Source organism: Paroedura picta, chromosome 9 (genome assembly GCF_049243985.1).
Source record: "Paroedura picta isolate Pp20150507F chromosome 9, Ppicta_v3.0, whole genome shotgun sequence".
Taxonomy (NCBI): domain Eukaryota; kingdom Metazoa; phylum Chordata; class Lepidosauria; order Squamata; family Gekkonidae; genus Paroedura; species Paroedura picta.
The window spans coordinates 34,203,188-34,218,703 of record NC_135377.1 but is presented as its reverse complement, the minus strand read 5'-3'; the positions used below and the strand labels follow the sequence as shown (position 1 = coordinate 34,218,703).

Below are 15,516 nucleotides of genomic sequence, written 5' to 3'. Positions count from 1 at the left end.
CTGCACAAGCAGCCACATGTTGCAGATGCTAACTAATTCAGGGTTTTGGCATTTGCAACAACTGCAGAAAAGCAGAGAAGCAATTTTCCAAAAAGTTTATATAGCAATATATATTTATTTATGTTTGTTTCTTTTATTCACATGGTTTCCTATCTGTGGGGCATGATGATGTAAAACACGGATGTTAAACATGCAGCCCATGGGTCAGAACTGGCTTGTCCAGAGCTCTTATTCAGCCAGTGAGCTATTGATGCAAGGGAGGGAAGACAGGAGGCAGCTGGGGGCAGGGAGAGTGGGCAAAACTGCCAAGAAGTAGAAAGGAAATGGCTCAGGGGTGGGACTAAGAGGCTGAGATAAAATTGTAGGGCAGTGAAAATGGAGTAAGAGGAGATATGCTGTTTTTTCTGGCCTGCCTCCTCCAACCACAGCACAGTAAAGATTGTCAAAGCCATTATAAAGGAGGTGGACCTAAATGGATGGAATTGCTACTGCTTCAACAACTAGTTTTGTGTTTTTTCAAACTGTGAAGGGGAGGGAGTAGCAAAACCAAGCACATGGATGAGTGGAGAAGGACCAGCACATTGATTGGGAGACACCTGTTCTGAGGTGGAAGAGCAATGTTGCTTAATATGCAAAGATTCCTCACCATATTTTACATTTTTGTTGTTACATTGTTGATTAATGTGCTACATGCTAATTCCTGCTTTTAAAAAGGCAGAATCTCTCTCTCATTTGACCCTGAGGCTACAGCTTCTGAGAGGCTCAGAAATAAGCAACTGACTTTCTCATACTACTGGCAGTGGAAGATCTAAATTGCAAACAGCTTCTGGAACACAGAATAATCTATCCACAGATCTACAACCCATTAAGAGCCTTCTGAATGAAGAATGAGACAGAGATGACATTTTTGTACCATGATTTTTACTACCCAAAGGAGTGTCTTTATAGCTTTCAATTGGCTACCCTTTTTTAACCCCAGAACAGACACCCTGTGAGGTAGGTGAGGCTCAGAGAGCTCTGAGAGAACAGTAACTGGCTCAAGGTCATCAAGCTGGCTGGAAAAATGGGGAACAAAACCTTGTTCTCCAGATTAGAGGCGACTACACTACACCAAGTTGGTGCTTGGTGCATAAATATAGACTTCACCTTAAATTACCTAAAGAATTCACTGGAAAACCTATGGTTCATGGCTGACTCTGTAGACAAATTCCTCTAGCGGAGAAATATTGATAAGAGTCTCTCTAGCAAATTATTAGGAAAATAACCTGTCTCAAGCTTGTGATGTTTCTGTATCCAATATCAGCTCAGGCTGAGATGCAGACCCTCATAACTGCAAAAAATCCAGTCTGAAATTATCAGTGCAACAGCTGGTCCAGATGAAACCTCACAGCTAGTCTTACCTCAGTGGCCCATGTAGGAAACAGATTGGACAGAAATAGCCCCATGTGCAACCCAGTGGATTATGAGCTGGCTTCATCATATCAGTCCCTTCTAGACCTTCCCAGGGGTAGACTAATTTACCACCCAAGCAGAATGCTTCAATATGGTTCTCATGGATGAAACCACAAAGCAACCAACAGACAAAGATCCCACTGCAAACCCTTTAGTCAGAGACCCAAAAGTACTATTAAAAACATTGCGGGATGGATATCCATCAGTTGATGCTTAAATCTCTTCCTAACTCAGCATGATATTATCTTTTCACAAGAGACTTGGTGCCAAGAACCATTGCTGCTGATGAGTTTGATATAATCAGTCTCCCAACTTTACCTGGAGAAGGGAAGGATAGAACTAAAAAAGGCCTGGCAGCTCTCATGTCTACAAAGCTTCCTGCATCAATTATCACTCTTGACCCATGTGGCCCTTGGGCTCAAGCAAATGTCATTAAATTTAACCATAGCTTTTTGCCTGATTCCCAGGGTATGGGAATAGCATGGGCCGGGAAAATAGAACAGCAATATCAAGAATATCTCGGCTTGGACCAAGCACTTCAGCTTTGCAACAGTCTTTAATTTCAGGTTGGACAGAATTACTAAGATCTTGTTCTCATTTTGCCTTGGCACCCACAAAATTCAAATCAAAGCCTAGTTTTTATTCAGAGTGACACCTTTAAATCTATTTGTTGATCTTAGTAGTGTATGTGGCAAGGTTTTAAAGCTGATTTTATAATGAACTGAACTAAACTGATGCCTTCTTTAAAAGACCAAGTTGTACATTGTGACTATCTTTTGGTGCAAACTCTCAATTATATCCCAATTGCAACATCTTGAAAATTAATTTTGGGGGTGTGATAATTGAATCTTATGCTGGTCATAGGCACTTCAGAAGAACAAAAGGGGAACTGAGAAGTTATGCAATTGTTTGCCAAGAATTGTGAAAATACACATATAAATCACCATAAAGACACTGTAATATTTCTGTAAACATATTTGTTGAATCATTCATGTATATCTAATTAAACACTGCATCAATTCATGAAAACGTAAATGTTTGAGTTGTTATCAAAGTCATTCTGCAGCCACTGATTTAAAGAAACTATCAGTGCAAATCTAAACAAAGTTACACCCTTCAGAGCTGTGTACCCGGGCCTATGGTTGAGGCCTAAAAAGACCATTAATGAGCTGGCTTCTCTACATGTACATGAATGATAACATTGGCACGCCTACTCAGTATAACCATCAAAGCACCACCATCTCCTTCCTCCCTCCCTATTGAAGAGAAGGCAATGTTATGATTATTTAAAAAATGTAAACCTGGTTATTTTAAAATCTTTAAAAGGTTTTAATGATTGCTTTATTATATGATATATGCTGTAAGCCACCCTAAGCCCTTGGGGAAGTACAGCATAGAAATTTGAAAATAAATAAACCCATTGACTTCAATGTTAAGTTCATTGCTAAAGGAGTTAACCATGCCCAGGATGTAGTGATGTTAACATGGTAATGCATAGTTTGTCACTGTGCAATTATAAGAACAGTTTCCTTGATATAAACTCTATTGACTAGACCAGCATAGGCTTTTGAGTAGGTTAGTTTCTTATAGAACAGAAAGTATTTTTTTGTTTTTTGAATCCTAGGAAAATTTTATTTACTTATTTAAATTTGGAAACTGCCCTCTGCGGCAAAGCAGACTCGGGGTGGTGGACAATGTATGCATAATGATACATTAAAAGCATTCTAAAAATCCAAAATTCAGCCCCAAAGCATAAGCCAGAACCCTGGTTGGAGTGGGGTACCGAAAGGAGGCCAATCTGCTGTTAACAATTTCACTGGCCTTGACTGTAAGCGTGGCGGAAGAGCTCCATTTTACAGGCTCTGCAGGATTCAGTGAGCTCCAACATGACCCTGATCTTTTCTGGGAGCTCAGTGAGCCATATTAGGAAGGCGGCATAGAAATTTAAATAATAACAATACTAATTCCACCAGGGAGGATCCAGGGCCAAGAAGTCCCTGGCTCTGGTCAAGGTGAGCCAAATTTCTCTGGGGCCAGGGACCACTAGTCTGTACATACTGGCAGAGCTCTTCTGGGGACATATTCAGAATGGTCGTCCCTTAGGTATGCAGGCTTACCTGGGTTGCATATAGCCTTAAAGATCAAAACCAACAACTTAACCTGGTATACAATTGGCAGCCAGTGCCGCTGCCGAGGACAGGTTGAATGTGAGCCCTCCAAGGGTACTGGCCAAGCCTTGTGCTGCTGTGTTTTGTACCGATTTCAGTTACTGGATCAGGGATAAGGGCAGGCCCTTGTAGAATGAGTTACCAAAGTCCAATCTGGAGGTGAGGGTCATATCTTTGTGAAGCTTTGTGTTTGAAATGGAATAATGACTAGTGATATCCTTCAGGTTGGAAGGATAAATTTTTCAAACCATTTGAAAAATGTAAGTCATTAGTTTTCTTTGCCTTGCAGTTTATTCAAAGCTTCATTGCAATATTCACCCAATCACTTTAGCTAGTTGTATTAAAACTGTTCCTCTACATGCCAGTTTATATTCAAGCAGGGTAGCTGCGTTGGTCTTAGGCAGCAGAACAGATTTAGAGTCCAGGGGCACCTTTAAGACCAACACATTTTTTATTCAAGCTATGAGCTTTCGTGTGCACACACACTTTCTCAGATACAATGTCCATACCAGTTTAGTAAAAAGAAAATGCTGAGTGAATTACCTTACATTTCTTATATTTGGTGGTATGTTCAGAGTTGGAGGTAGTTTGTTATAATGCCATCTTGTTATGCTCAGTAGAAAGCTTGCTTCTTTTGAATAGTCTCTTTTAGAGCATGACTCATTCACATGCTTATCTAGCACCAGCTCTGTAAAGTCCCATCACCATTATATGGTCAAAAAGTCTCTACATTTTCACCTTAAAAATATTGAGAAGAAATGTTTTCCACCAAAAAATTGAAATACAGCATTAAAAACAAACAAACAAGGAAACATTTCTGATACTTCTTTTTTCTTTTTAAGGCTTCATATGTCCTGCATCCAAGTCCTATAAAATGGAATGACTTATTTCCCTTCAGTGGAAGTGCTAACAAAAGTATTCGCAATAATAATAATAACAGATAAAAATCCCAAAGATTGCCCAACTGCTATGCTTATATAAAATGACATCTCAGAAGATTTCTGTAAACAAAACCACTTGCAAGACCATCCCTTTGTTCCCAAAAAATGAGCAAAAATAATGGTTCTAAGACACAGGTTTTGCCTAAAAATAGATATGTGTTGTTTATATACACATTTAAGCGATTAGGTCCAAACACAACACACAATGGACCACATAGGCTCAGTGAAACTTTTCCTTTCTTCCCTTTGTGAAAGTTTGCCATGACTTTTAACACATATTTATAAACTTCCTTGTGTTGCAAAAGTACAGTTAAGTATGAACTGCTGTTCTACAAAAACAAGTACAACATTTCATGAGGTTTATGGAATTCTGTATATTTTTGATTCGGGCCATCACATCTACATTTATAGTCTTTTTTTTAGGCTCAAAAATCCCTAGTGATAATTTAATGAAGCCTATACAAACCCATGAAGGAATATGCTCTGTTGAAAATGAGTTTTACTTCTGAGAACGTAGGATCATGGGCATACGTGTCGGGAGGGGTCACTTTATCAGGTCCAATTCAGTCGCTGAAGCAACTGTTCCCACCTGTAACAGCCAGTGCTGCAGGGGGGGGGAGGCGTGGGCATTGGTGCGCCTGTTGACGCACACACGCAGGCGCCTTCCTCCCCACCTGCGGCTCCCTCCCCCCCCTCCTGGCGCTGGCTGCTACGGGCGGGAATGGCTGTTTCGGCGGTCGAATCGCACAACCCTAGACTTGCAAGCTTGTTATTATTTTGTGACATAGTTGTGACATGTTAGAAATATGTTTCTTTCATTACTCATGAGGTTAAGGAATGGATGGAATTGTGTCATAACTCTGGGCCCAAATCATAACTTTAGATAGAAGATGATACTTAGACCCACTTAACCCTGAAATCATTGACAGTGTAAGAGCAATCCTATGCAGAGTTACTCCATTCTTAACCTGTTGCTGTCATTTGATTTAAACTGGAGTAACTGTCTTGAGAATCACAATGGAAGTCTGTAAATGTTTGTTCTTCCACTTAACCTGCCCGCAGTTAGGGCTCACGCCTCCCTCTATTGAGATCCCAATTTTATGAAATCATCAGCAGAGTGTTATGAAATTAGCTTCCAATAAAATGATTTCTGTAAACTTTTTGCGTGCTTCGAAACCTAACTTGAAAACTGCTGGCTGTAGCATAATAACTGACATTTAATTGTGGGCCTCAGATGCCATTTCTGTGCCATGGATTCAAGCAAAGGGTAACACTTCCTACGAAACATCTCAAATAAGCCCCCAACTAAGTTGATAATTAACTAAGATTGCACATTCTGTGCTGGAGTCCTTAGAATGTTTAGGTATCTGTTATTTACTTGTACTTTTGCTCAGCCACAGACATTGTAAACAAGATAGATCAATAAATATTTGAATAGTTTTTAACTACTGACTGACCTGGTACGAATGTCTCGGGTATCAGCTATTTGTTTTGTGCTTGCTGCTAGGGTTAATAAAGGGTTAATTATATAAATTAAGAAAGCAAAATACAACCATAATGATATTAATAATATGCCAGCAAGAATTCTGCATATGCATCTGAAATTCCTACCAACTTCACTAGATCTCGTGGTAGAACACCATCTACTATTCAAAAACCTGACTGTGATGATTCATAACAAAGAGTTTCTTGAGACTCCTAGAGCAGCAGTGGACAATAAAAGTTGTAGGAGATCTGATAATGTTTGTGTCTCTTCCCAAGGGCAAAGCTCATGAGTGTGATGCACAGAGGACACAAAGTAACAACCCAGTTTTCCTGGACTTCAGGAAGGACAAGAAACCCCCTACATGAAAAAAAGTGTATTGCAAAGTCTGTTTGGACTTCTTCTTAACATGGTGCCATTCCATTTGCTTATGGTTCAAAGTAGTACTCTGGCCCTCATGGTTAATTAATGGACCGTTTCTGCAATTGTTATTTGCTGGCGTGTTACTCACCACATTGAATTCTGAATACAGACACTGAATTTGTGCCTGATATTCTACGTTTGCGGTTTTCTCAGGCACCATCCAGGGTGTAGTCCGCACAGGGCCTTTTACCCACTACCAGTCCAATTGATCCCTGCCGTCTACACTGAATTCAATTTCTAGTTTGATTTTGGGTGCATTTCTCCTCTGCAAAATGCATGACTGATCTGGAGTGACCCTACCTTTCCCACGCGATATCCAGAAGGGGATATAACCTTTGATATTTGAAAAACCGACATCAGTAAGTATGCAGCTTCATGCTTTTTGCGAATTAACTTATTTCTCCATGCCGGGTAGCAAAACAGTCTTCCCTGATTGGCCAGGACGTCAAAGACTTCCTGGTTCCCGGCTGCAAGGCTTGTCTTAAAATTACTGTGCTCCAGAAGCCCTAACTTCTCTCAGCAGAGATTTGCCTCTTTTTATTTCCCTCTCCTCTGCTTTTTATTTCCCTCTCCTTTTCCAATCCTCCCCCCTCCCCAATTCAAGAAAAGAGAGAGACTCCTGCTACACTTGGCACCCCTCACTGTTCTGAGATTTCCCAATCAAGTGCAGAACACTTTCTGTTTCAAGGGGTGGGGGAATAGAAGAGGATACGAGTTCAAATCGATCTGAATTCAGCAGGATCCACAATGGAAAAAACAAAATAAGTGCAGAATCAGCCCAGGAGTCCATTCGCAGCTTGTATTTTTGCACTTCCATCAGGAGACTGGGCAGATTTCAGAGTATGATGCTTGGCCTACAGGATTCTGCAAGGTTCCATTCCCAGTCCCCTCCCCCCACCTTTCAGCATCTACATAAGGTTGCTGGGAGAGTTCATCCTGAGCTATGGGCATAATTGTCATCAGTATGCAAAAAATGCTCAGCTCTGTCTCACATATCCAGAAGATGCCTGGGAGACTGCAGAGACAGGTGGACAGGTGCCTAGAGGCAGTGTTGTGATGGATGAGGGCTCAGAAACTTAACCTTAATCCTGACAAACAAAGGTGCTGTTTCTCTGTGTGTGTGTGTTTGGTTTGACCCACGAAGTGGTATATCTCCTGTTCTGGATTTGTAGTTTGGGGATGCTGCTGGACCTGGGACTTCTGTCGGATGAATACATGGCAGTGGTGGCCAATGACATCTGGAGTCCTTTCTGCATGGAAAGATTTTACAATTATAATGCATGTTCTGGTAATGTCTAGATTAGTTTACTGTAATGTACTCTAGATGGGGCTGCCCTTGAAGACTGTCCAGACATTACAGAATGCTGACTGGAGTAGGTCACAGGGACCATATGACTCGTTTTGCAAGGTGCTGGTATTGGCTTTTGAAGCCCTAAATGTTTTGGGGTCAGCAAAGCTGAAAGACTACCTATTCCCAGATGAACTACCCTCCATTCCAGTCAACTTTGAAGGCCCTGCTTTGGGTGTCCCAGCATCTGTGGATAGAAGGGTGATAATCTGAGAAGATGCCATCTTTGCTGAAGTACCCAAACTTTAGTAATCCCTCCCAGAGAGGTTCAACTGTCTCCCTCTATCATTGTTTTTTGCCATCAGGTGAAGAATTGTTTACCATTCCCCCAATAACTTATTGACCCATCTCCCTGGTTGTAGTATGCCATGCTTTTCAATTGAATTTGGTAAAAAAAATACACTTTATTTTATATGCTGTTTTAATGTCCCCAATATTTTAATGTTGAAACACTTGCTGCTTGGGTGGAAAGGCAGCATATAAGTCTTTAAAATAATAATAAAATAATTAAGATGTTTTAAATAAACAATAAGTAATGCCTTTCTTTTCAATAGCCTACAGCAGCACCTTGCCTCACTCACAACATGGTAGCCTGGCTGGTGGACAGCTAGTCACAAAATGGTAACAATTAGTGTTTCAGAGCAGGTCTACAGTCCTTAGATGGGAAATTTTTCCTCTGCTCTTTTTTTTAAAAAAATAAAATGACTACCACTATAACTAACAGTACTTACTTAGTTTCCCTGGAAGAGGCAAGTAGTTTCGATGTGGGATGAAAGTCAATAGCGTGCAGTTTTGCTGTATATGCATGCATATCTGAAAGAGCGGCAGGGCGGGAGGATGCCAGTGGCATAATTTGTGTGCTTTTTTTTTCTTCAGAGAGAAAAGAAGTTGCTGTAGTATATTTGTGAAACAGCATGGGGGGTGGAACGTGTCCGGCTGTCCAAGTTGGAATAGGGCCAATTGGTTCTGCCCGTGCAGCTCCCGCCCTCTGTCCTTGGAGTCTAGCCTCTTTGTTCTCAGATGCGCCTCAGTGCCTGGAGTCAGCAGCAGGTAAGGGGAGAGGGCCCTGGGCAAAGGGTGGAGGGCCTGCTAACAAGGGCCTCTTGGCCTGCTAAGCAGGGCCTGCTAACTAGGGCCTCTGGGCCTGCTGACTGCCTGCTAAGGAGCTCTGTTCCTGCCCTGCTAACAAGCTGGCTAGCCCCCAACTGCCCCACTTGATCTGGCTACAAGCTGCGGCCCAAAGCCACCTTAAGCTGCCTAGCCGGAGGCTAAGGGAAGGGACCCTTTCAGGGCCTGTTCTTAGGAATGGGCTTTGAAGCTAGTAGGGCTAATGGAGAACCAATCTGGGGTTATCTGGGGCTGCTGTATTTTTGAGGTAAAGAAAATTTGCAGTAAAGCTGCTGGTACCTTTCACCAAAAGTTCCCCAAGTTTAAAAAAGATTGGACCAAAGGGTCCAATTCTGTGGTCCCCCAAATAAGGCGCCTCAGTTTCAATTATTTTCAATATATGGGGGAATGGTATTTAAAGGGATCCCAGTCCCTTGAACACCTTCTCCAAGAGTTTAGCCAGAAGGCATTTAAAGAGACTACAGTTCATTTAAACACATTTTAATTTCAGCTATCTGACCATCCCAGCTTGACCATTTGTTGTTCTGTCAGCCTGATTTATATCTAGTCTAGCTAAAATAATATTTTCCATCTCAGATCAGCTGAATGCACACCTCTACTTCCTACCTGTAGGAACATCTTAGCTGTGAACATTTTTACATGTGACATTTCTAAAATGCTGATATTTTCAGCACTTGGTACCCCTTAAATGTTTTTAGTTGCATGGAGCCCACTTGTCTATGAGTGAAGAGAGCCAGTTTGGTGTAGTGGTTAGGAGTGCGGACTTCTAATCTGGCTTGCCAGGTTCGATTCTGCGCTCCCCCACATGCAACCAGCTGGGTGACCTTGGGCTCGCCACAGCACTGATAAAACTGTTCTGACCGGGCAGTGATATCAGCGCTCTCTCAGCCTCACCCACCCCACAGGGTGTCTGTTGTGGGGAGAGGAAAGGGAAGGCGACTGTAGCCACTTTGAGCCTCTTTCGGGTAGGGAAAAGCGGCATATAAGAACGAACTCTTCTTCTTCTGAAATCCACAGATGGGGGATGGGGGGGGATGCATATAATTTAGATTTAGCTCCCCAGCTATATGGAACCTGCTTGTGGATCAGCCAGAAAAACCATTTCTGGAAAATGGTACTTTTAGATATCTCTTTATACCTCAAGAAGATGAGAATGAATATTGTATCCATGCAGTATCCTATATATTAAGGATAACAAGAATGTACTTTTTCCCATCAAAACAAAAGGTATAAGTGAATATTCCATAAACCTTCTAATCCAATAAGGTAGTACATGAGAGAAATTATGCGCAGCATTCTACAGCATTCTAAATGCTTAGGCATATATCCATGCTTGTGGATTAGTTGTATTCATAGAGTATCTGATCTCCAAGGTCCATTTTCACAAGAAAAAGGATCTTGCCTTGTTTTCAATACTGATTAATCACAGAAAACCATCCATTAATAAATATGTAGCATGGTACAAATGGAAAATAATCACTCCAGTGAGGTATTAAAATGAAGGTTTTAGTATCACTTGTGACATGCAAAATCCCCATTTTATATTTAACATAAACACATCACTTTGTGCAGTTGAATGTGTGTGGACATCTTGTACTCCACTATAAGGTAAAGTCCAGTTCACTGATTTCTTATTATAGTCTGACTACTGGGACTCTAGCTATTATCTGTCCAGCTCATTTCCCACAGTTAAACTCGCATTTGCAAACAAGCTTCTCATTGACCGTTTATGCACTGGAGGTTTCATGGCAGTCTGCAGGCTAGAGTTTTAGTCATGGCAAGTTGTCCCACCTCTTCCTGCACCCACATAGGGGAGCATTTGGCCCGGTGCGCCTCATCCGCCCCCGATTTGTGTTCCTGCAAGGGAGCCGGGCCAGTGAAGTTCCCAGTGCATAAATAGTCATTGTGTACTACACAGCAAAACTTGAAATTTAATAAATTCATTGAAATTACCTGAGCTATACTGTGTCAAATATAAGATATCCAGCAATCAAAGCTGCAGAAGCTCTGGATGACTAAATGTCCTGTACATTGAGGCAGCAGTTGAATTTTGATAGTAAATTTTATTTTTCACCCAAATTTCATACAAAGCCATTTTGCCACAAACTAACAGTGCCTTAATGGGCCTTTTCCCCAAAATATATAATCTTTTACTTTTTAAAAACAGGCAACTCGTGATATAACTACCTACTCAGATTTTATTACATATTTAATTTAATGTGTAATCATAGCATCCAAACCCTTTAGTTGTACCTTCCTAAACTGTTAAAATCAACCTTCTGTTAAATAATCGCTTTTGGAGGCTGTAATTTAATTTCATTCATCCTGAACACTCATGCTTATGTACTAGCCGTTTCAAAATTTATTTTATAAGATAACCACATATTAAGCCCACCCATTCAAATGATAATTTCCATCAATATTTAAATGGGATGAAAAAGTAACAGCTTGAAGAAGAAAACAGAGTCTTATTAGAAAGGTCGGAAGAGAGAATACACTGGATATACAAGCTCTAGTTAATCTTAAAACACATATAAGTTTTTATTTAAAGCAAAAAGTACACATCAGAGGCAATGACACCAGTTTAAGTGATGATATGACAGCCAAAATATTGTAAGATGGGATGGGATTCTGTCCCTTTTCTGACAACAGAAGGGACTAAGTCCTTGCTTTTCCTTGACATGGTCATGCAATCACCAAGAGCTAATGCTGGAGGTTACAAAACCATAATGGACAAGAAGCCATGACCGTCAGGGTTCTGAAGTGAGGAAGAGAATGAGGCAAAATCCCCTCCCTCCACCTTCTATCAGCAAAATGTCAACAGGAAACAATCTTAAGGATGTTTGGAACAGTACCCAGTATATGATCATTGTAGTCCTATAGTTTTAACATTTTTGTTGACTGGGAAGTTTTTTTTCAGCTATATTTAACAAGTGGTCTGAGGTACTATATTTCTAATAATACATTTTAAAATGAATAAATTAATTCCATCACATTCCTCATTAATGACTGAGATTGAAGATTTGATTGGCTATCTTGCATACCTTGCTGCAACTGTCATATTTTTCAGGTTTTCAAAGCTAATGTTATTGTGAGGCCTGTCATAAGCAAATAGATGAATGGTATAAATATCACAAGCCACCTCCTCAATGGAAGAAATCTAATGCCCCAAACTATAAGGAAGAATACAAAAGCCTTCCTTCAAATTAAATTCAGAACACTGTGTGGTATTATGGCTGCCATATGTAGAAATTATCTACTTTCTAAATGTGGGGAGTCAAGTCTTCACAAATGAGATTCTTGTCAATGTGATCTTATGCATGGCTATTTTACTACACACAGCAGTCTGATGCACTCATCTTTTTAACAAAAGCATCTTGATTTGTAAAATCATGTCCTGTAATAAAAATAAGCTACTTTGGGAGACAGTTACCATTAACTGCAGATTCTGTTCTAACACCAGAAGCAAAAACTATGTCTATGATGTTATCACCAGTGAGTTCCCTGTCAATCAGCTCTTGGCCCCTTTTCATTTTAACTTTATTATTCAATTGGACGCTGAACTGGTATATGTTGTTTCCCTCATGAGTGCAATAGAAAAAAAAATCACAATTTTACTTTATGGTACTGATATGCTAACTTTCAATACATTGGTTAGTTGTTCACAGCCATGGCTGCTTTTTGTAGTTGCAATGGTTTAACAAGTATGATAAAATAAAGTTGCCGTCTTTGGATGATACTCTCCCAGGCACAAGTGGCAGACTAATTTGCATAACAGGTAACTAAATGAATTTTCTTATTTGGGTATCTTTTTTCATGCTCTGGTTCCTATATACAGTAACAATATAATCACACAGGTTATTACAATGACATTATAGTGACCTGCTACAGGGGCACTTTTGGTAGATGAACATAACTAAGTAGAGGCAGTCCAGTTTGAAGAAAAAAATAACACCTTCATGGTGCTGAGGCTCAATGGAACATACCAATCTGTAAACTTTTAAAACTGAAATCTTTGTTACATTTTGGGAATCCTTCAGGGCACTCCAGTAGCTTTTCTGGGATACTGAACCAAGATAAAGCCTGCAAGTAGCTGAACAGCATGTATTTCTGTAACTACTGAATTGATATTACAGAATTCCTAAGATTTGTTTAGGTAATCACATGTTCCTGTCATTTAATCTTGTACTAGAACTAACCAAAATGGTTTCTCTCAAAAGTAATTTTTTCTTTCCATGAGAGATTTAAGATTAGGATTCATTTCATCGCATCCATGAACAAAATTATGCCAGAATTTCTCAAGTTTAAATATTATATGGAAGACGCTGTTGTCCAGCAGAAGACTGAGTTATATGTACTTAAAATCAAGTTTATCAGTTAAGAGTTAGCATTATAAACTTATTGAGGATATTATAAGATTAGCATTTGAGAAATATTTCAACATACACAATACATTTTCCCAAGAATATATTACAGGGGCTAAATCTTGCTACTGTTAAGTCTCTCTCACACACACGGGAGAAAAGGTGAGGTTTAAACTTTCTGTTCTGTAACTGCTGAAAATAGATTAGTTTACAATTGATTATGGCTGTAGAAAGCTGAGATTTTCTCAGAAATATCACTTGTGCCTTCTATGGTGATTCCAAAAGAAAACAAATTCAAAATATCAAAGCATACTATTAACAGATTTGCAATAAAAGTGTGCTAAATATGGCTATGAAGACTAGTCTCCTTGGAAATCCAGAAATGTCCATGTGAAGGGAAGCCTGAAATGGAATAACAGATGGTGGCAGCATCCAATTCTTACAGACTAATTCTATATAATAAAGTAGCAGGTTTCTATTTACTTCCTAGCTTAATTTTGCTTTGAGTATGATTCTCAAGTATTGAACACATTGACACTTATTCCTCTCAAAGTACTAAAGTTATTCCTATTGAATTACAAAAACAGCATTGAAATACCAAGTTGCTGTTATCAGTGCTCTTCAACATCTGTGATCCTGATAAATTGTAAAGCGAATAGTGCGTTTCAGATGGCAGAGTTGTGGAAAATTACATGTGAGCAATATGCACAACCTTGAATGATTTGTGTGCATAAATATAATCAACTTGTGAAACACAGGCTCAGAAGTACAATTTGAATTCTTCTGAGAACAACCTGAAACTTCATATATAAATTGGGTGATACTGCTTGCAACCAAGTTTCTTCCTACAAGTTGGACAAGAATTGGCATTCCTTAGAGCATCCCGGAGACACTGACTGCAGAAGACATGACCACACTTTGTTGACACAATGAGCCGTCCGCTCTGTACAATTTCTGAGTAGCCATCCATGCAAATTGGGCAGCTCACTGTACCAGAACGCCTTGAGCTTGTAACTCCATCATCCAGCAATTCCAATTCCCTTGACAATGTACTAGTCAACACAACATCATTGTCTCTTGCTTCATCATCATCACTACTTAAGACACAGCTGTCAGGAAGCTGCTGGCTTCTTAGCTTCCGACTGCGTCGCTGCCGCGCATGCTCTTCAACCACCACAACAGAATCATTGTGTGTAAGATCAACTACCACTGGTTCCGAAGATTCACAAGTGAGGTCAACGACTTCCTCACAGACACTTTCTTCCAGGTCGATGGGTTCTACTTGGGAACCTACCTCCACAGCCGAAGCCGCCGCTCGACTTTGCTTGCGAGTTTGCCTAGAATTAATTGTCCCCCCACAGCGCTTCTTGGGCCCTTCGGCCTTGCCCATGCTCTCGCTGGGGACGGAGGGGGCCGCCGCAGCACTTGCCAGAAGATCGCTGCCGGCGGCAGGAGAGGCGGCGGCCACCGAGGAAGTGGAGGGCGCGGAGAAGGCGGTAGAGGGGGCCGCGTCCACAGCTTTGACCTCGAGGCTGTCTGGGCCCAGGCCGGCCGCTCTTTTGTTCTTCCGGCGCTTCGCTCCGCTGCGCTTCGCATCAGTCGGGCTCATGGCAGGCGGGCAATCCGGACTCGCAAACAAGCACGCGAGGAGGCGCTAGGGGGGAAGAAAGGCGTGAAAGCCGCAGGCCGCGAAAGCAACACCCCGCCCCGGCTTCCTGCTTGGGCTCCGAGGCCAGCACCCACGCCCCAGCAGGGCCCTTCCGCCTCGCCTCGCCGCACCCCGGGAGGAGGAGGAGGAGGAGCGCAGCGGCTCGCCTCCGCCCCTTCCCCGGAGACCTTCCCCACCCGGCCCGAAGGCAAAGAGGCCTCGCCGGGCAAGGGCGGAAACCAGAGGGCTGCCCCAGGCAGGCAGGAGGCCGCCCCGCGCGCTCGTCCCACAGCAGCCTCGGCCCTCCCCGACCCGCCTCAAGCGCTCCTCGCACCTTCCACTCCGACCGGGCTGAGAGCAATTGAACGCCGCTCCTCACTGCTCTTCGTAGGCAGGGCTGCGCATGCGCCTCCGCCGCCCCAGCGCGGTTTGAATCGGCCACGGCCGGCCGTCTGGCAATGTAGCATACGGGTACCGCCAGGCAGGTCTGGCGCATGCGGGCTGCGGTCCCTCTTTCACGTGACGCGAGGCGGAGACGGAAAGGTCGGCTCCGACGTCATC

At 41.8% G+C, this 15,516-nt stretch overlaps 1 protein-coding gene across 1 annotated transcript; it reads right to left on the bottom strand.

The window, feature by feature from the left end:
* Nucleotides 1-11,459: 11,459 nt before the first annotated feature.
* On the bottom strand, nucleotides 11,460-15,479 carry RNF4 (ring finger protein 4). Its single transcript, XM_077352303.1, has 2 exons — nucleotides 15,290-15,479; nucleotides 11,460-14,961 (listed from the first exon to the last, which is right to left on the bottom strand). Exons 1-2 carry the CDS (start codon nucleotides 15,449-15,451, stop codon nucleotides 14,110-14,112), a joined length of 1,014 nt encoding a protein of 337 aa, XP_077208418.1. The 5' UTR covers nucleotides 15,452-15,479; the 3' UTR covers nucleotides 11,460-14,109.
* Nucleotides 15,480-15,516: the final 37 nt, after the last annotated feature.